The sequence below is a fragment of the Magnolia sinica genome, chromosome 17, assembly GCF_029962835.1.
Source record: "Magnolia sinica isolate HGM2019 chromosome 17, MsV1, whole genome shotgun sequence".
Classification (NCBI taxonomy): Eukaryota; Viridiplantae; Streptophyta; class Magnoliopsida; order Magnoliales; family Magnoliaceae; genus Magnolia; species Magnolia sinica.
The window spans coordinates 25,083,147-25,104,141 of NC_080589.1; the positions used below are offsets into that span (position 1 = coordinate 25,083,147).

Genomic DNA, 20,995 nt, shown 5'->3' on the forward strand with positions numbered 1-20,995 from the left:
ATAGGAAACAATGAATGCTAGTGGGGGCTCAGTGTTACTCCATGCTAAGTACCATTATTGATACAACATGACTAAGCTTGTATATGGTTAAACTCCACAAAGAAAGGTTTCGAAGGGGAATTTATAACAAACTTACATTTAAGAAGATTTGATTATGCCGAGTTAAGAAGAAGTTGGGTAACAATCGAGGTACTCTGTATCGATAACGATGGCCGTAACTGTCACCACCGTTACCGATATGGGGGTGTAACAACCCCTGTAACAGTTGAAAATTTTCTTTTGCCCAAAAAATTCTGAAAAAATATCTAGAAAAACCATAATAATATAAATATTCCAAATATATATTCATTTTTATTTTTTTTTAACATGTTTATGGTAGTGTAATGGTCCACTCTTTGGTGAGAGTGTTGTATCGGGCTGTTTAGTGAATTTCTAAACATGATTATATGTATCTAATGTTTACACATCACAATCAAGCACTAGAACTAGAAATCAGGAAAAAAAAAAAAAAGGCATAAATAATACTTCTTCAATTTTTTGAAAAACTAACCCTTAGAGCTTTTATTCACTCAAATCACTTCAATCCATGGTTTTAATCTTAAAAACTATAGTAAAAGTGGTCGAAATCTGTAGTGAAATGATCTAGGAGAGCTTATGGAATGAGAAAAGTGAAAAAAAAAAAAAAAAGGAGAAATTTTGAGTCAAATATATATAATAATAATAATAAGTGGTCGTTTTTTTACGATTATGGGGGTAACGGTCGTTATGCCCCATAACGGCCTTTACAGCTACTGTAACAGCCGATTCGGTCCCAAAAAACCAACTGCCCCGTTTCACCTTTGTATCATGTAACAGTCATGGCCGTTAGCTATACATATTAGCCTTTATGAGCATATCGTAACGGATACAAAACACCTTGGTAACAATGCTTATGCGATTGAGTGCTAGATAGATATCTCGCCAACTATCAAAATGGCCGATTTGTTCAAGTATCATGGTGAGGTGTGCAAAGATGAGTTATTGATGACATGAATAAACAACTTCCGAAAGAAGGAAGAAGTTGAACCAATGTTGTGCATGAAGACTGCTGATAGCTGACGAGACTGTTACAAGCAATACTTGTTGAAATGGAAGAACAAGCCCCATTTCCAAAGCATATGGATTACAGGTGAAAAATTCAAAATATTGGATCTAGACCTCGACTGCATATATGAAATATCAAAATTGTTGGGATCAAGTTCTTTCCAACCAATGAGGAATGAAGCAAGCCCAACACCCACCATGGGGCCCGACATTTGAATGTGGATTGTTTACTTCAAATTCTTGGGGCTGAACTTAACTTCTAGACTAACATTGCTATGTTTGGTGGATTCAAGTTTATTATTTTGCTGATTATCTGAAGATTTACTATGTTATATTTAAGCCAATACATGTTGGCAAAAACTTTGTAAATACAGTTGCTGCTACTTAGTATCCTATTCTAGATAGATTAGATTGGTTATGATCAATCTTGGAGATGGAAAATCCTAGTTAAAGATTCATTAAAGGATGTGTCACTTTAGGCTCTATAAAAGGGGTTGTTCTAGGAGGCAGAGGCATTACAATATTTCAATGTTTCGAACTTCGAGTACTTGTAAATGGTGTAGTGATTTCAATTTTAGTAAGTTGCTTATCTCTCTTTGCTTGAGTCTTGTGTGATGTGTTCACTTCTTCTATTCGAGAGATTCGAGTATCGAATTCTCATTCATCCATTGACCGGATTGCATCAAGACTCAAGCAATTGCTGCTGCTGCTGCACTATCAACTTAGACAAGAATTCAGAAGATTACCCATTCCGGTAAATTGAATCTACTATATTGACTTTACAAATGAAGTGCCAATTACAATATGATAACAATAAGATGGATGAGTAACTCAGCCACTTTCCCTTGGAGATTTGCCAAACTGGTAGAGGAGATTAGGGAATTAGCTAGAAGGTGCAACCCACCTTTCTCCCATTAACTTAAGAGAGGCAAATTTTGCAGCAGACTACCATGCTAATGAACGGGTGTGCAGTTAATTTGTTTGTATTGTGCAAGTTCTTCCCTATGATGGGATGTTTTTTCTTTTCTTTTTTACTTGATAAAATTCCTTTCTAGAAATAAAAGGAAAAAAGAATGGTAAGTGTATCTTTCACAAAACGGCTGTCATCAGGTTCAGTTACCAACTGTGTACCAACTGTGAGTCGGTGATTCAAATCTTTCACAGAAGCTTTATAGGGTCTTGCACTTCAGTAGACATAAAGTTTGATGTGTAGGCAAGGTGTTCCGTAACGGTAACGGTGGCCGTAACGGCCACCAACGTTACCTTTACGATACGGGGCATAACAGCTGTTACGGCCCCATAACGGCTGTTATAGTCTCTCTTTTTTATTTTTTTATTTATTGAAAAAACTCCCGAAAAACGTGTATCTACCCCGTAATGTTGATTAAAAAGTATGAAAAATCCATATGTCCCGTAATGGACCATTACGGGGCTATTATGGCCTTTATAGTATATGTAACATGCCGTTAATGGCAATTACGGGTCATTTTTTCCATAACGGTTGTTATGGCTGTTACAACCCCGTAACGTATAACGGTTGCCACTGTTACCTTTACGTAACGGCCTTTATGGCCCCGTAATGGCCTTTACGGCACACCATGTGTGTAGGATTTCATATATGGGCCCCATGGTTCAATTACTGTAAACATTGATCTGATAGGGCACAAGGTTCAGGCTTCTGTACGTATTGCATGGTAATAATGTATGAGTCAATAAAATATCCATTTATTCAACACATACAAAACACTTGGCAATTTGGTATCAATTGTATGCAAGGGAAATCCGTGGTAGATTCTCCTATTAACATCAACTCAAAGAATAAACCATCTCATCATTCCAGAAATAAATATCCACATGAACCAAAAACAATTGCAGCCTGCTGATTGCAAAAATACATCATAAAGGAGATAGACCCTAGCAAAATGATTCAGAAACCTTTAGAATTTTAAAAAAAGAAAAAGAAAAAAAAGGATTGATTCAACATACTATATACAGCATGGATGAAGCCAGGTTTCATTGCAAGAAGAAATATCAGCACTAGAGTGATTGCTCGAGAGCACCTGCGCAATCCCCATGCAACTGTTGCTACAATCAACACCTTGGTATCTTCTTTCTCTGCAAGTGAATAAAAAGATGAAAATTGCAGGTTTACACTTAGATTACAGTTGCAGCATATTAAACGTAAAAAGTACACATGATCTTGTGAAGTAGCAGGATAGCATCTGAACCACAAGGAACATGATATTAAGAATATATAAAAAGAGAATTACAGAAAAGGAACAAGTAAAATCTGAAACAAATGATTTGCTCATCATCACATCAGAATCATCATGGTGAAATTTTCAGGTTTACACTATTAACACCATAGCATATTGGACGTAATAAGCACTATTCTATGAAGTCGCAGGATAGCAACACATGACATGAGAATGCAGAAAAAGAGAAGTCATCATCAAAATAGCCTTGCCCCACCTATTTGGGGTCAGCTTTATAAATCTTGTTTTACCATTTAATCATAAGGCCTTTCCAACATTTGTCATATGTATCGTCCACAGTTGGAAATATATGCACTTCTCCAAGGCAGCTTCTCTGACGCCATTGCGCAAAGAGCGATTCATCAAACAACTCCAGGTAATAAACTAATGTTTTTATTAGTTATTAGAATTATTGTACAAACTGTATTATTTAGTGATATAGAATGGATTTGATGGTTTACTAACTAATGTAAGTTCCTTTTCCCATATAGTCGATTGGTGGATGCATTTTGGAGAGACTGCAAAGACTCGCAAGGCAATTGCAACTAAATTTTTTAGCCAAACAACTTCTTCCTCTAGCTGTGAGCAGAACTAGAGTTTTTTTTGTGCTCATTTATTTCAAAAATAGGAATAAATTGCAGACCAAGAAGTTGGATCAGCTAGTTTATATGCGGAATTCAAAGCATGTGGCGAATTTAGTTGATGAAAGTGACTTCTATCTAATTAGCTTGGACCACATTTACGATAAGGAGGATCCCACTTCTACCTTGGTTGGAACAAAGGGAGAAACAGGTAGAAAAAAGATAATGAAGAAGCTGAGATCAACAATCCAGAAATACGCACACCACAACAACTAAGTTGTGCAGTTGTCTTGGATCAGAGAGAATGTCTCCACCGATCCAAGAGAGGAAATGTAGTAGCGATAGAAAAGAAACTGAGTCGGACAATAGTGGCGGTAATGATGATGATGATGCACCTGTTAGTCATGCTTTTGATGTTACCCGGCACACTGCACAACCATCTACACATCACGAGGCCGATAAGCATCGACGGACTAGAGGCAGCCAAACTTACGAGTGTACCAAGTGACAATACGATCAGCCAGGAGGAGAGGGGAGCATCATAGAGATGTTGGCGCCAGTGGCTGTAAGACCCGTGACCCCGAAATCTGGTTTATACACTGGATAGCCATTAACTATAGGTCCATTGGCCTCGAGAATGTTTTGACTTGATCATAATGTTGTTCAGTTATCAAGCCGCAAGCCGTATTTCAACCCGATGTCCGAATTTAAGATATGGACTTAAAATTAAACAATCTGAGAAATGACAATTATGTCCTTATTTTATCTGGCGGAGCCCCACCATCGAGTTTTCAAAATCCATTAGGTCAGAGATCCTAACCGTTGTAACCATAGGCGAGTTACGGAGTTAATGGCAAAAATGGCATGTCAATAGGACACCCGGAGTGTAAGTTATGCATAGATATGTACATGTATATTTTGAGAAAATATACTCAACTGACCTCGATGTTTTTAAACTCCTTGGAATACGTTAGTTCCAACTACTTAAATAACATTGTTATATTGCTACTATACACTTAAACTTTTCAAAATCATCACAAAACATCCTTTCAAAATCATCACAAAACATCCCATAACCCTTTAAAACCAATTTCAAGTCCACACATATGAAAACCCTCTTGCAGGATTTTATTTTTCAGCACTCTTTCTTGTTGACTGTGAAGTTGAGAAGAAGAAGAAGAAGAAGAAGAAAAGGAAATAGAAGCTGAGATTGCAAGTCAATCCTTTGATTATTCCAGGTGAGTGTATAGATTAGGAGCACGTATATGTGTACATTGAGGTTTTCTTCAAAACCCTTTCGCTGGATTTTCATTTAGGGTTAGAAGATTGCTGAAATTTCTGTTTTAAAGTTAAATAATTGCTGGATTTTCTGTTTTAGGGTTAGGGTTTCGTTGGATTTTCATTTAGGGTTAGAAGATTGCTGAAATTTCTGTTTTAAAGTTAAATAATTGCTGGATTTTCTGTTTTAGGGTTAGGTTTTCGCTGGAATTTCATTTAGGGTTAGAAAATTGCTGAAATTTCTGTTTTAAGGTTAAATAATTGCTGGATTGTCTGTTTTAGGGTTAGGTTTTCGCTGGATTTGTATTTAAGGTTAATAGATTGCTGGATTTTCTTTCAAAACCCTATAGAAGACTAGCTTTGCTGATTTTCTTTCAAAACCCTATAGAAGACTAACTTTGCTGATTTAAATTCGTTAGGTTATTGCTGGACTTTCCTAAGGTTATGGCTGATTAGATGAAAGTGGATTTTCTACGTTAGTTGACTAGGTTATTAATGGCTGATTAGATGAAAATCATACGTATTTCTAACAAGTTCTCTCTTTATCCCTTACAAACGGGTTCTCTCTTTGTCCCTTACAACCACCCGCTATCTGTTTGACAAATTGTTTCAAAGAAATGTCCTACATCTTTTTCATGTAGTTACTTCTTGAGAAAAAGCATGCTTGTAGCATGAAGTCTTATAGCAAAATAAATCCCGGATTGGAATTAAATAGGCTAAGTCATGTGCATATCATATGCATGACTTATAGTTGTTGTATCATTGTATGCTTGAGAGTGAATGATTCATATCATGATATGGTGATCATAGTGAGTTGTGGTGCGACACATGATGTGTCTATGATGAGTATGTAAACCGTCTAAATACATGATATATTACATGAGACCCTTATGAGGAATTTAAATGTGGAACTTAAATGTATGAGGAGACCACATGAGAAAGGTCCTCCTATGTTTGTCTTGAAAACCATGACATATTGTGCTTGTATGTGGACTTATGCATATGGTAATTGTAAATGCGATGAAACATACTTTGTTATAACTTGAGTTGGACACCACATCGGAAATGTGTAGTTCGACAGGACATGATTAGAGGGTCCGTGGGTGAAAGTCCCTAAACCCCGATTGGTACCATTGGGAGCGACCAATGCTTAGACCGGGTGGAAGAACAGAGCACTAGAATGCCGAAAGACCAAAGTAGGCAGCGACTCCCACCGACGCGTGTCGATTGGTTGACAGGTTTGACCTGACCTGCTTATGGGCAAGCAAAGATAGGTTGTGTGTGACGACCTCGTAAATTGTCCACTATCGTTTTGCCAGGCGACTTATTACTTCTCGCTGTTGAGCAGATAGTGAGGTTTAACACAAGTGGGTTAGACTAGTTCGGCCCGTGAACTATGTAGTCCCACCTCTGTAGTTGACCACGGTGGAAAAGTCTACACAAGTGGGTAGTAATCATATGCGAGTCCCACCTCTGTTTTAGACCCTGGTGATCCAATTGAGAAATGCAGAAAGTTGTGGAAACGTTGAAAGAGTAGGCATTGTAACTTTATTTTATTGTTATCGAGCCAGAAAGCATGTGCATTAGAGGAGCATGACATGAAACATGCACTTTCATTGCACACACACACTCACTGGGCTTAGTAGCTCAAGCTTTCCTTTCTATTTTTTTTTTGTTACAGGTGAGAGTAGGGAGCTGCAAGAGTAAAGGCTACAGATTCCAGTTGTCCTTTTTGTTTTATACATATCAGTGTATATATTTTTTTGTAATAACCTAAATATGTACATCAAGTATAGTAAATATGACATGGTTTATGTTTTGTTTTTGCCTTGACGTGCTCAGTTGTACACAATAATATATGTTGAATATGATGAAATTTTATATGTTGAATATGATGAAATTTTGAGCCATACATGCTTGTTGTCTTTACTTTCAAAAATCCACCTTGTAGAGCCCCGCTCATGGGACTTAGGATGTGATAGTTGGAAGTCCCAAAATCGGAGTCCTACGAAGGCTGTCAACCAAAATTTGGTGTCCCGTAATCATAGATTACCAACACTAGATTTCGGGTCGTGACAGTGGCACAACAGGAGATGGGAGCAACCAGGCATCAAATCGCTTATGGAAATGGATTTGATGAGTCATATGCGTATGGCCATGGAGGACGATATACGGAACCTATTGAAGCACTTTCATGTTTGACTAGTCTTGTTCAAGCATACAATCCATATTATGGTCAATATGGGGGATACAAATATTTGGATCCGAACGAATCCAAGCTACTCATCGTCCCATTCTCACTATCAATCTCAGTAGGAGCAGTGTCAGGCGCAAGGGTAAGGCTATGGTGGTGGCTACAGGTCATCATCTGACACTTATTCTTACCCGTGTTCCATGCATTGTTTGACTTATCTTTGATATTATCGTTATCTCCAAGTTGGCGATACCAATAACACCGATAGTATTAGAAATTCCAAGCATCAACAATGTATTGCTAGGTACTACCAACGAATCGATATCGCCAATATTTTCAATTGTGTAAATTCCAGGCGTCGCTTGTATTGTTAATGTATCAATATCGCCAATGTATCGCCAATATTTTCAATTGTTGTAAATTCTAGGTGACACTTTTATCACAAGTGTATCGGCAATATTTCAATAATATTGCCAACGTAGAGATATCATAGAAAGTTTGTTTATTGAAAAACAAATTTCTATTTCAATTTTTTATTTTTATTTTTACGAGTGCATTGTTGTATGCAGTTTTCAATTTGTCGTTGTTAATATTGATAATATCTCAATATAATCATTATCGCAACATGTGCCATATCAAGACCACAATCTTTTGTTTCCTTTCCTGTTGCTGATGATTTCTTTGCAAAATATGAAAAGTTGTCGATATTCTGCAATATCGATGGATGTTTGGATTGAAGGTTGGATGGATGGTTAAATGGGATGGATGTGATGGTTAAGACTGTTTCTTACAACGACACATGCTTTTAAGCCCCCATTAAATGGAAACTTATTGTGCATATATTCTTTTTGTAAATTTTTTATTCTTAAATATGCAAATATGTGTATTTTAGCATCTCCTAAAGTTTCATTGAAAATTCTACTGTTTTTCCCATGTTTTCTCGCATTTCTATTTATCAACGATATTATCAGCAATATCGTTATTGTTTTCTTATCTCTGACTAGGGAAACTTATAGCGATACCAATACTTCGAACACTGGTTCCATCCAACAAATGCCTAGGGGCAGGGAGGATCATAGCTAGTCAAATTCGAGATTCATTGATATGGTCTTCCCCACCAGATCTGATTATTATGGACAAGCAGCGCCTGCTCCACAATCGTAGTAGGATGACGACGACGTGGAGGTCAATCAACCACATGGAGCAAGATTTACGTTTTTATGGTGACTAAAGTATTGGACTGGTATTGGTTGTGTGGGTGAGCCACACAAATAATGTACAATAACTTACAATTTTGTAATACAAATATTTTTCTATTTAGAAAAAATTGTCCATTGTTAATAACTTAATGTCTTATAAAATTTTAAATAATTAATTAGGTATCGTTAAAATGTCTAATTGATGCTCATATTATCGCATTTATATTGAATCACTAATAAAATATGTTTAGGAAATGACATATAGAAGCTTCGAAGCCAATCCAAGTTTGTTAGGTTCATAACATCATCAGACAGACCGAGGCAACATTCTTACCAAAGAGTTTGGATCATTACACCACCATAAACAGGTTCAAAACCAAAAAAGAATCCATATTTGCAATTCTCTAATTAAATTGGATTTTCCTCATATGTTTGTGGATTTTTCAGGCAAAAAAAAAAAAAAAACCATTACGGGGGGCATAATGGCCATTACTTGTAACAATAATGACAATGACCCTTATGGTCACCATTACCATTACAGAATACCTTGCTCAAAGCCCAACAAGTAAAATCCACCTTTTCCAAAGCCCCACCTTCCAAAACCTTAGGCCTCAAGACCAAACCTTAATCTTCAAAACCTATCTTTACTAAAGAAACAAATAATAATAATAATAATAACAACTTGTTATAGTACCACTACAGTGACTTGTAAGATTGAGAGAGAGAGAGAGAGAGAGAGAGTTTCTCTCCACTATTCACAAGTAACTTGAACATGAAGTCCTCTTCCAACAAATATGGTGTGACCTTGGTAAAAGCATATATGTGATAAATGACCCTTACAAAAGAAACAGCCCATGAAGGTCCCTTTCTACCAAGACAACCATAGCATGTGTCATACATTAGTATGAGAAACAAGGTCGATAAAATATGAAGGGCTCGTTTGGGAGCTTTGTAAATGGAGCAAAATGGAATTCATTTCACAATTAGTGTAATGGAATCCTTACTTGTGTCTGGTAACCTGTAATGAAATACACTGGAATCCAAATATTCTGTTTGAATGCTTGTATTTGGGTGTAATTAGAATGCATTGGAATTCTTCAATACATTCATAGGAACCTGAATTTGTTTAAATTAGCTTTAATATATCAGAATGATTGTCGTAAGCCCATTGAAATATATACTTTGGCCAAAAATGAGGAAATTTTGAGCCTCGGGTGGTCCACAAATATAAAGATCACAAACGAGCGACTTGCCAACGTTTTTTTAACTGTCCATTTAAATAGCTGACATTTGGACGATTGGATAATTCTAATGATGTGATTTTAGTAATACAAACGATAATTGGATTGTTTCGGAGTATCATTAGCATATAAGGAGTGTCGCGACACCTTTGTTTACTCGTGTGACTCTCCAACGGAACCAAAAAAGGCATTTCACACCAATTACACTCAATTCACAGCAAAACAAAGGGATTTCAAAATACGCCAAAAAGTGACTTTTCATTTTCCACCAATTCCATTTACCTACAATTACACAGTGCCCAACAAACCGAAAAAGTGCCATTTATACCCAATTACCTCGAAAGACACCCAAATACAAGCATCTAAAAAACTCCTCAAAATGAGAACTATGAAGTCTGCAGTTACTTGGTACATAAATTTGAGCATCTAAAAATAAAAGAAGATTCAATACAAGAAGCATTATTGTACATCTAATATCATCGATAACTACACACATGCCAACAGTAGTTGCTACTAGAGACATGAAGTATAAAGCCATCAATAACTCTATTTATATTACTATAGGCTAATAAATTAGAAGTGACAGTTCCAAAAAGCACATATCCCCAACATAGTTTTCTCACCTTCTCCAATACCATCTTCATTTGAGGATCGTGCATCCACATCAGATAAGTAGAGAAAAACAGAGTTGCTCACAAGATTACCAATAGCTACAAGAACTCCAAGACAAAATTGTGCAAGTAGAAAGAATCCAGGAATTGGATAATGCCACAGACCAACAGTTTCCCATATCTCCATGTCCTGCAATTATGCACCGAAAAGATCTCTTTAATCATATAAATATTGTCTAGAAAATGAGAAAATAGCTATATTCATACATCAAAATAAAGTAATAAATTACCTTCCACAATTTTTTATTCAGGAATATGAATGCCACGTTGAAGACGTATGTGCTAGCAGCCCAGAGAAGAATGAAGACAAGAAGTAACCCATTTAACCGATGCAAATGGAACAAGGAAGGAAAGGCATATAAAGCATAGCCAACGTATGCTAGCAACCCAAAAGCGCATATACTTGCAAAATTGAAACTCCAAAATGACAGAGCGAGTAATGAAACCTGTAATGTTCACCACTGAAAAGTTTTACACATAAGCCAAATATAATGGAAGTCTCAAATGCTAATATAAACGAACACACAAGCATATCTATAAGCAATTCTGCTATCCCAATGTTGATATTATGACAATTATTTCATAGGAGTTCTTAAGTGTCATCACCAGTGTACATGTGGAAAAACATGTATAGTGATTGGGAAAGTTGATTTGGTGGGCCACCTTGCTCATTTTTTATGTTAACAGCCCTGTTTTCATGCCACTGATCAAATGGCCTCCTGAGACCAACCACTTTGCTTGTTGAAGTGTAACACATCCCCAAGGGGACCACCAAATCAAAGATTCCGATAACCAAATATAAGATTCGTGTGCACAATAAAATGTTTTCGTTTGCACTTCATGGAACTCCATGAAGCACACACATCATATACTAGCACTCTACTTGAAATTCAAGGGAAGCAATATGTGATCCCTGGCAATGATTACTACATGCAAGCAAGAACTTGACATATTATGTGAATCAGGTGGATAACATACAAGTTTTAAAAAACACCATGTGTTCATGGGAAAACTTATTTAAAAATTGATATGATAGCCCACTAAGATCCCGATTAGAAACTAAAAATCGGAAAATTGACTTCGCCCATGAAATAAAGAACAGTTACTTTCGAATTGTATTTTGTAAATGAAAGTAATCTAGAGTTCTGGAAGTTCTATTTATTGAATTCTGAAATCAAAGTACATGCTTACAGAGGGCAACTAGGGCGGATTTTCAAGGAGATATTAAGATATGCACCCTCAATTTTTCATAATATCAATACTATTGGCCGATATTATCGATATCGAGGTCCAACAATATGAAACCCTTCAGAAGAGACTAAGAAATTAGAAAATTTTACAGAATACTTTGTATCGATCGATATATCGATAAATATCGCATAATATCACCAAATATCATTCGATGTCAGTAAATAACTTTCGGAATCACTAAAATATTGCGCAATATCGATGATACTATCACTTTTAACTAGATTTCATTTGTTTTTTCGAGAAATTTGGATGTACAACACCCGCCCGTTCACGGGGCTATAGTAGCGAACTACCAAATTCGTCGATAAAAGGGTCGAGATGTCAGGCCAACGTAGTTATCCAAAAAAAAATGAAAAACAAAACGAGAGAAACTTTCAACAGGTGGATTTCGGTACCTGTTGAAGAGATCGCCCTAATCAAAAGTTGCATTTGGTGGGCCATTCTAATTGAAGCATTGTTCGTAGGTTAGTGCAAACAAAATCTCCGATTTGGGAGAGATTTGGGCGAAATCCGAAGAAATCCTCAATGAAATCTAGAGAAATGAAAGATCTGGGAGAGATTTTAGGGTTCCAGAAGGCCGGAACCCTCTCTGTTTCGGGAAAAAAAAAAAAAAAAGGCATCTACGCCCTTTTTACAGGAAGCGGATGGGTTGGTGTACCGCACACCATCGACCTGGCTGGTATGTTTACGTCACCAAGTTTTGTGGGTCCCATCATGAGGTATGTGTTAAATTCAAACCGGTCGTCCATTTGGTGAGCTCGTCGTAAGGCTTGAGCGAAAAAATAAGACAAATCCAAAGATCAAGTGGACCACACTGCGAAAAGTAGTGGGAGATTGAACATCTACCATTGAAACCCTTTTGGGGGTCACTAAAATTTTGGACCAATTTGATATTTGTTTTTGCTCTTCATCTAGGTCTATGTGACCTCATGAACAGATTGGATGGAAAATAAACATTATGGTGGGCCGTATATATGTTTTAACGGTGAGAATCATTGTCCCCACTACTATTTGTGGTGGGGTCTACTTGAGCTTTGGATATGACTCATTTTGGGCTCATGATCTAAAATGATCTCTCCAAATGGATGAACGATGAATACATTATTGTGGGGCCATGTAACTTTGATCTCCTTTAAACCGTTCGTACAACTTGAGCTCGAGAGGTGTCAGCGCTCATCTTCGCACGACACGTACCCACACCAACTAGGTTGTTGGTGTGTGGTACACTGTCCATCCAATTTGATGGGTCATTTTAGGGCATGAGCCCAAAAAGGAGGCACATGTAAAGCTCAAGTGTACCACACCATAGAAAATTGTGGTGGCAATGATGTCCATCGTTGAAGCTTTTTATGGCCAACCGTGATGTTTATTTACCATCCAATCTGTTCACAAGGTTTAACAAACCTGGATGAAGGGAAAACATAAATATTAGCTTGATCCAAAAATTTTGTAGTCCCCTAAAAAAGTTTAATGGCGGTCATTCAATGACCATTGTTTCATGTGGTGTGGTCCACCTCAGATTTGGATCTGCCTTATTTTTCGGCCCATGCCCTAAAATGATCTGTTAAAATGAATTGATGGTTTTGATACACCATCTTATGTCGAGGTAGCCCCACGGTCAGGGTCCAACCCAAGTTGTTGGTTGCTTGGATTTGACCAAACAAATTGCATACATGAGTAAACTCTTAGGGCCCACCTTGATGTATGTATTGCATATCCATGTCGTCCATCTGTTTGGACTTCTTATTTTATGGCATGGTCTTAAAAATGAAACAGATACAAGTTTCAAGGGGAACACACTACAAGAAATAGTGGTCATTGATCCCCCCACCATTGAAAACTTCCTAGGGTCTAGTGTGACCATCCAACCTATTGATAAGTTCACATAGACCTAGATGAAAGGAAAGAACAAATATCAGCTTTATCCAAAAATTGTGGCCCACAATTTTTAATGGTCAATAACCACTATCTTGTGTGGAGTGGTCCACATCTACCTGAAATTTGTATCCGACTCATTTTTCAGACCAACCCTTAAAATCAAGTTGCAAAACAGATGGACAATGCGGATATACCGTGCATGCATCGAGGTGGAACCTACTATCAGGGTCCAACCCATATAGTTGGTTTCACACGTCACACTCGAGTCCCAGACCCAGTCGATGGTTTAGGTGGATCCCCAGATCCATCATCGTCGGTGGATCCCTTGCTTTGGGACCCACTATGATGTATATGCCTCCTAGCCCTTTCACTAGGGAGGGGGATTTTGATCATGCCACACAAGACCCTGACCATGATTCTCGTCGAGCAGGACCGCAGCCCCATCTTATCTACAATAAGACATACGAGCGTCAGAGATTACAAAAGAAAAAATATACACAAAGGCTTTGTGATTTTGAGGAGGAGATATTGGTAAAATGCATGAGGGGCACAAGCGTTCGTGGGAAGCGAGGTAGCTCTAGTTTTGGTCAATGGACGAGGGAGGGGAGCTCGAGTTACAGGCCACAGTATGGATATGGATCACGGACACAGGAGAGTAGCTCAACTTCTATGTCATAGTGTGGGTATGGATATAGAGCTAGTGGATATGCGGGGAGTGACTCTAGCAGTTATGGATCATCATTTTTTTACTACGGTCAAGATTTCGCTTCCGCATATGAGCAGGTATGTGAGCAACAATATGGATTTGGAGGGCAGTATGGATACCCAATAGCACCATCTATGCCCATCCCATATCCATATCAGCCACAGATTGTGACTATTACATAGTACCCACAGATGGGCGTATTAGTTCAGTTTGGAGAAAATGAGTACCAACGTTATGTATCTTAATTGGTACCATTCTACCATGACAAACTGTTGATTTGTGGAGGAGCAGTATTCTTCCCAACCTTGTCAATATGAAAACGATAATTACGAGCCACTGCGTAACTTTGTGGGTCTAGGCCATAGCCAATCACATCATTGATAGCTATGTTTTCAAATTTCTACTGTATCTTTTGCTTTTGAATGCATTGGTTATGTTTTCTTACATGTCTTGATACATTTATAAATGTTATGCATCATATTTGAATATGGTTGCCTTAGTTCAATCAGATAGCACATAGCTTAGGACCCTATAGAAAGGAAACCTATTATGTGCACCTCTTTTTTGAGATTATATGATTTAAAAGTGTGTATTAATATCTGTTATAATAATCCCTAAAGTTTTCAAATTTCTACTATATCTTTTGCTTTTGAATGCATTGGTTATGTTTTCTTACATGTCTTGATACATTTATAATGTTATGCATCATATTTGAATATGGTTGCCTTAGTTCAATCAAATAGCACATAGCTTAGGACCCTATAGAAAGGAAACCTATTATGTGCACTTCTTTTTTGAGATTATATGATTTAAAAGTGTGTATTAAGATCTTTTATAATAATCCCTAAAGTTTTCAAATTTCTACTATATCTTTTGCTTTTGAATGCATTGGTTATGTTTTCTTACATGTCTTGATATATTTATAAATGTTATGCATCATATTTGAATATGGTTGCCTTAGTTCAATCAAATAGCACATAGCTTAGGACCCTATAGAAAGGAAACCTATTATGTGCACTTCTTTTTTGAGATTAGATGATTTAAAAGTGTGTATTAAGATCTTTTATAATAATCCCTAAAGTTTCATTGAAAAGTTCAACCATTTTCCTAATGTGTTTTCCAAAAAGCGTGATAAATTACACGATACATATGATATCTCCCATGCGATAATCGATACATATCTATATCCCAAGGTTGTAATACATTGCGCGATACCGATATTTTGAACATTGATTGACACATAATCTTGATAGTTCTTATTGAATTCTACATCAAAGAACAAGCCTTCCAAGGGAAACTACGGTGGTTTTTACAGCCGCAATTTAGATATACATAATTAGTTTACCGGTTGATATAAAGAACTTGACACAAATACTTCTTAAAACAATCCGAAGATAGGAATACTAGAATTGTAAGAACTATCCATACAAGAATGTGTATGTCCTGCTTCAAAACAACGTGATCCATAGTCCATGAAGAGCATCATTTATATGTTTAAAACTTTATACACAAGAACTTTTTGACATTCCCAAGTAGTCAGTCCCAACATTACGTAATCATGTTTCGTGTCTGTTGGGATGTACAGATTTACGTATTCATGAGTACCATATGTATATTTGAGATTAGGATTAGGATTATCCTTAATTCTATTTTTCTAAGTTTCTTTCTGTTTTTATATCTTAATCATTTCTCTATAATCTCTTCAATAAATATAATATTAAGTGAGGGCGAGAATATCTTCCATCTTACATTCTCCATCAAACATCAAATGGTATTAGAGGGTATCTAATCCAAGTATCCAACCAAAACCCTCATTCATTGTTTCTTTTTCCATGTTCTTTTTCTTCTCCAACAACTTCAATTTTGCATTTTTTTTTTTTTTTTTTTTTTTTTTCTACCCTATCAGATGGTGAAAGAAAGATAGCTTTTCTCCATGGCCTTCCTACAAATGCTAGGATAATGCTTCATTGAATCCACCGTAAGTGATCTTCCCACTGGCCATCCCTCCGGAAGAACCATCTCCAACATCTGCAAGTTTTACCAGAGGAGCCCTCGTCTGTCTTGAACAACACCAGAATCTCATTATGACATGATTTTCGGCATCCGATTTGCATCAGAACCATTTACCGGCATTGGCTTTTCGTTTTCCGGCACCTGCTTTAGGTCAGAATTTCTCTCATCATGTACAGGTTTCCATTCCAACCCCACTTTTGTCACCAGATCTGAGTAAGAGTCCCTCCAACATCACCAGATTCGAGACTGGGGCCCTTTTTGTCTCTAGGACCTCCAGATGTGTGCCGGAAACCCATCTAGGGTCCTCTGTCATTGTTGGATCGGACATACGTCGCTGATTCTCTCCTGTCGTCACCAGAATCACAGGATCTATGCCAAAAAGTCTCTAACATCGGCAAAATCTGGACCAGCAGCCTCTGCTGTTGTTGGCATTTGTGGGCCTCCTGGACCATCTACAGTCGACGCATTTGTTGCATGGACCACTTTTTGGAACATTTTTGACATGTGCTTATTCCAGATCTGACGTGTGCTCCTTCCCAAACCACCTGCTACTGTCAAAAGTTACTTGTGGGCCTCCTGTTGTTGCTCACTTTGCCATCCATACCTCCTGGACCATCTACCGTTGCCAGAACTGTGGTGTGGACCATCTACTAGAACCAGATCTGATTTGTGCTCATTCCAGAACAACTCGTTGTTGCTGAATCTATTCCAGAAGCACTCGTTCTTGTTGAATCTCATGTTTCAACTTCTGTCATAAAGAATAAAAATTGGGTGATCCTCTGGCACACCCACCTAAGGCCATTTAACTCTGCACTCTTTATGTCGTTTGTTTCCCAATAAATTCAATAAATCTGACAACTTGCAATGTGAAACTTGTTAGTCATCCAAACATTGTCGAACTGCTTTTCCTTTTAGTAATACAAAAACGTTGAATCCATTTCAACTCAACCATTTAGACATATGGGGACCTACCCCATTATTTTCTGTATTTGGCTTAAATATTTCATATCCTTTATCTATGATTTCTCACAATATACAAGGGTTTATCTTCTAAAAAGCCATGACGAACTCCCATTGATTATAAAGATGTTTCATCACACGGTTTCTACACAATATGATGCCAAGATTAAAACATTTCGCTCTGACAATGCCAAAGAATATTTACACCATGATTTACAAAAGTACTTTCTCGATAATGGTGTAGAATTTCAATCCTCGTGCTCCTATACGCCACAACAAAACAGAGTGGCTGAACAAAACAAATCAGCACTTATTTAATGTTACCTGATCTTTACTAATAATCATGTCCGTACCAAAATCATATTGGGATGAGGCCATTCTTCTTGCCACTTATATAATCAATCGAACTCCAATTGATGTTCTTCAAGGTAAGTATCCATTGCAAGTCTGGCAACCACATGTGTCTCTTTTTATACTAACTCCAAAGGTGTTTGGGTGCACCAGTTTTGTCCAAGAATGATTTGTCCACATTCTTGGACCATCTCGTACCAAGTTAGGACCATAGTTAATAAAATGTGTGTTCCTTGGGTATTCACATGCTCAGAAAAGGTACAAATGTTATTGTCATGTCAATCGAAAGAGATGTTTGTAAGGATGTTATGTTCTTCAAAAATGTACCTTATTTCAATTCGCAAGGCAATACACAACCTCTTGCACCATTACCTCTTCCAGTCATGGACGATTCTCATATTGAACAGGATCCAACTCCCACTCAAACCAATGAATTGAAGGTTTACTCCTGGAGGAAGAAAGTTCCGTCACTTCCCGAACACAACCGTTGTTCAACGTTGGAGCCAGAGCAAGTAGATCTCAATCCCAATTGCCCTTCGCAAAGGAACTCGGTCTTCAACTCAACATCACATTGGTAACCAATGTTTTAAATATCGTTATCACGTAATGTATCGCAGCATTGGGATACAAATAAATTTCAGTTATCGCATGGGATATATCGGTCGTATCGCATAATGTATCACTGTTGTTGGGAAACATGAGAACATTGGCAAATTGGTTGAATTTTTCAATGAAACTTTAGGGATTGTTGAAAAAGACATCAATACACACTAAAAAATCAAAACATTACAAAAAAGAAAAAAAAAAAAAAAAAAAGGACACATAATAGGAGTTTCCTTTGTATGGGGTCCTAATATATGTGCTTTCCAACTGAACTGATGCAAGTATATTCAAAGTCTATTCATATAATTTATAAACTAAGAAGACATGTATGGAAACACAAGCAATACATTCAAAAGCAAAAGAAGAATCACAAGATCATGTTACATACATGTTTAATTTTGTGTTTGGATACAAAGATTGTAACTGATTTGTGAGAAATTAAGAAATTTTGATTTTTCTCAATTTTCCACTGCTTAATCCATCTCCCCCAAATCTTGAAATCGAAGTTTCATATCCATGTTTTTTTCATGGAAAACATGAAGAATTATTAATTTGTAACCATTTGACACTGTTTTAACGTGATTTACAATAAAAACATGGATCAAAAATTGAAAATGCTCACTGGATCAAATAGGTGGGATATATCAGCACTACCTGTGCATTTCATATCGCATAGGTGGGATACAAGATATATCGTGGGATATATTATCTGATATCGTTGATATTTAAACCATTGTTGGTAACTATGTCTCCTATACGAATCTCCCTCCTTCATATCATTCGTTTCTCTCATCTCTATCATCTGTACCTATTCCAACCAAAGTCAAGGTGTTCTGTAACGGTAACGGTGGCCGTAATGGCCACCACCATTACCTTTACAATACAGGTTGTAACGGCTGTTACGGCCCCTGTAACAGCCGTTACAGTCTCTTTTTTTATTGAAAAAAATCCTGAGTAACCTATATTTGCCCCATAATGTTGATTAAAAAGTATGGAAAACTTATATTTGCCCCATAACAGATAATTACGGGGCTGTTTTGGCCTTTATAGGGGACATAACGTGCTATTAACGGCAATTACATGTCATTTTTTTCCATAACGGTTGTTACGACCCCGTAACGTGTAACGGTTGCCACCGTTACCATTACGTAAAGGCCTTTACGATCCCATAACGGCCTTTACGCCACACCATGACCGGAGTTGTCGCTACCCTGGGTGATCCTAGGGAGAGGAGATGCCTACCCTTGAAAAATAGAATACCTGGGATTTAGTCACACTTCCACCTGGCAAATATGTTGTCAGTTGCAAATGGGTGTTCACCATAAAATACAAGGCTAATGGATCAGTAGACAGATATAAGGTGTGACTAGTTGCAAAATGCTTCACTCAGAAGTACGGTGAAGATTCCAATGAAACATTTGCCCTAGTGGCAAAATTGAATTGTCCACATCCCCTTATCGATTGTTTTGAATCATAATTGGTCCCCGCATCAATTGGATGTCAAACAATGTGTTTCTACATAGTGATCTCCATAAAGAGATTTATAAAGCCCTTCCACCTGGTTTTCGGCCTAAGGGGGAGACCGGCAAAGTCTGTTGCCTTCGGAAAGCTTTGTACAGCCTCAAATAATCATCTCGGGCCTAGTTTGAAAAACTTGGCAATATTTCCAACATCGGATTTAAAAGAAACGTTGTTGATCATTCAGTATTTGTAAAACATATGAATGACAACATGACAATTCTTGCCATGTATCTGAACGATATCATTTTAACTGGCACAAGCATAACCAAGATAGACGATGTTAAGAAATTGTTGGCCTTGTCATTTGAAATGAATGATCTAGGACTACTGAAGTGTTTCCTTGGAATTGAAGTGGCTCACTCATATCTATATATATATCCCAATGTAAGTATGTGTTGGATCTTCCCTCTAAAACTAGTATACTTGGTGCTCGTTCTGTTGACGTACCTATTAAAGTAAATCATTAGTTATATGAGAGAAAATCAAATACAATCATACAATTAATAATTTGAGTATGTATCGTCAACTAGTGGGTCAACTAATTTACCTTAGCTTTACTCGTCTAAACATCTCTTATGCAATTGGAATTGTAAGCCAGTTTATGCAACGGTGTTGTCGTCATTATCTCAGAGTTGTATATCGAATTCTTCATTATTTGAAAGTTACATTTAGTCGTGGCCTTCACCATTCAAGCAATGGCCATTTGAATATAAATGGTTTTTTGCGATGTTGAGTGGGATGAATCCTCTGATCGGATGCTCTACTACAATGTATTGCGCCTTTTTAGGAGGAAATCTAATTACTTGGAAAAGTAAGAAAAAATTTGTTGTTGCTCGCTCCTCTACCGAAGCCGAATATCGAGCAATGGCTACTTCAACATGTGAACTTCTATGGGTAAAGGCCATCCCTCAAGATATGGAATTCTCGACAACTTCAATTCCACTACATTGTAATAATAAAGTAGCCATACATGTTGCATCCAACCCAGTCTTTCATGAACACACAAAGCACATTGAAGTCGACTGTCATTTCATCTGAGAAAAATTGACTGTCAAACTTCTACATACACCTTTTCCTCATTCAGAAGATCAATTAGCAGATGCCTTGCCCAAAGTCACAACAACATTGTGACTCAACCATCAATATCAAGCTTGGCATGAATGATATCCATGCACCAGCTTAAGGGGGAGCGTTAAGATGTAAAAATTTA

The 20,995-nt window shown here is 37.2% G+C and overlaps 1 protein-coding gene across 4 annotated transcripts in view; it reads right to left on the bottom strand.

Moving 5' to 3' along the window:
• The window catches only part of LOC131231798 (piezo-type mechanosensitive ion channel homolog), a 194,863-nt gene that overhangs the window by 83,010 nt on the left and 90,858 nt on the right, over nt 1–20,995 (bottom strand). For all 4 annotated transcript variants that reach the window (XM_058228106.1, XM_058228104.1, XM_058228105.1 and 1 more), the window contains exons 9-11: nt 10,733–10,948; nt 10,455–10,632; nt 3,070–3,198 (exon numbers count right to left, since the gene is read on the bottom strand). In XM_058228106.1, coding sequence (XP_058084089.1) covers nt 3,070–3,198; nt 10,455–10,632; nt 10,733–10,948 — 523 coding nt within the window. The remainder of the gene's footprint in view (nt 1–3,069; nt 3,199–10,454; nt 10,633–10,732; nt 10,949–20,995) is intronic.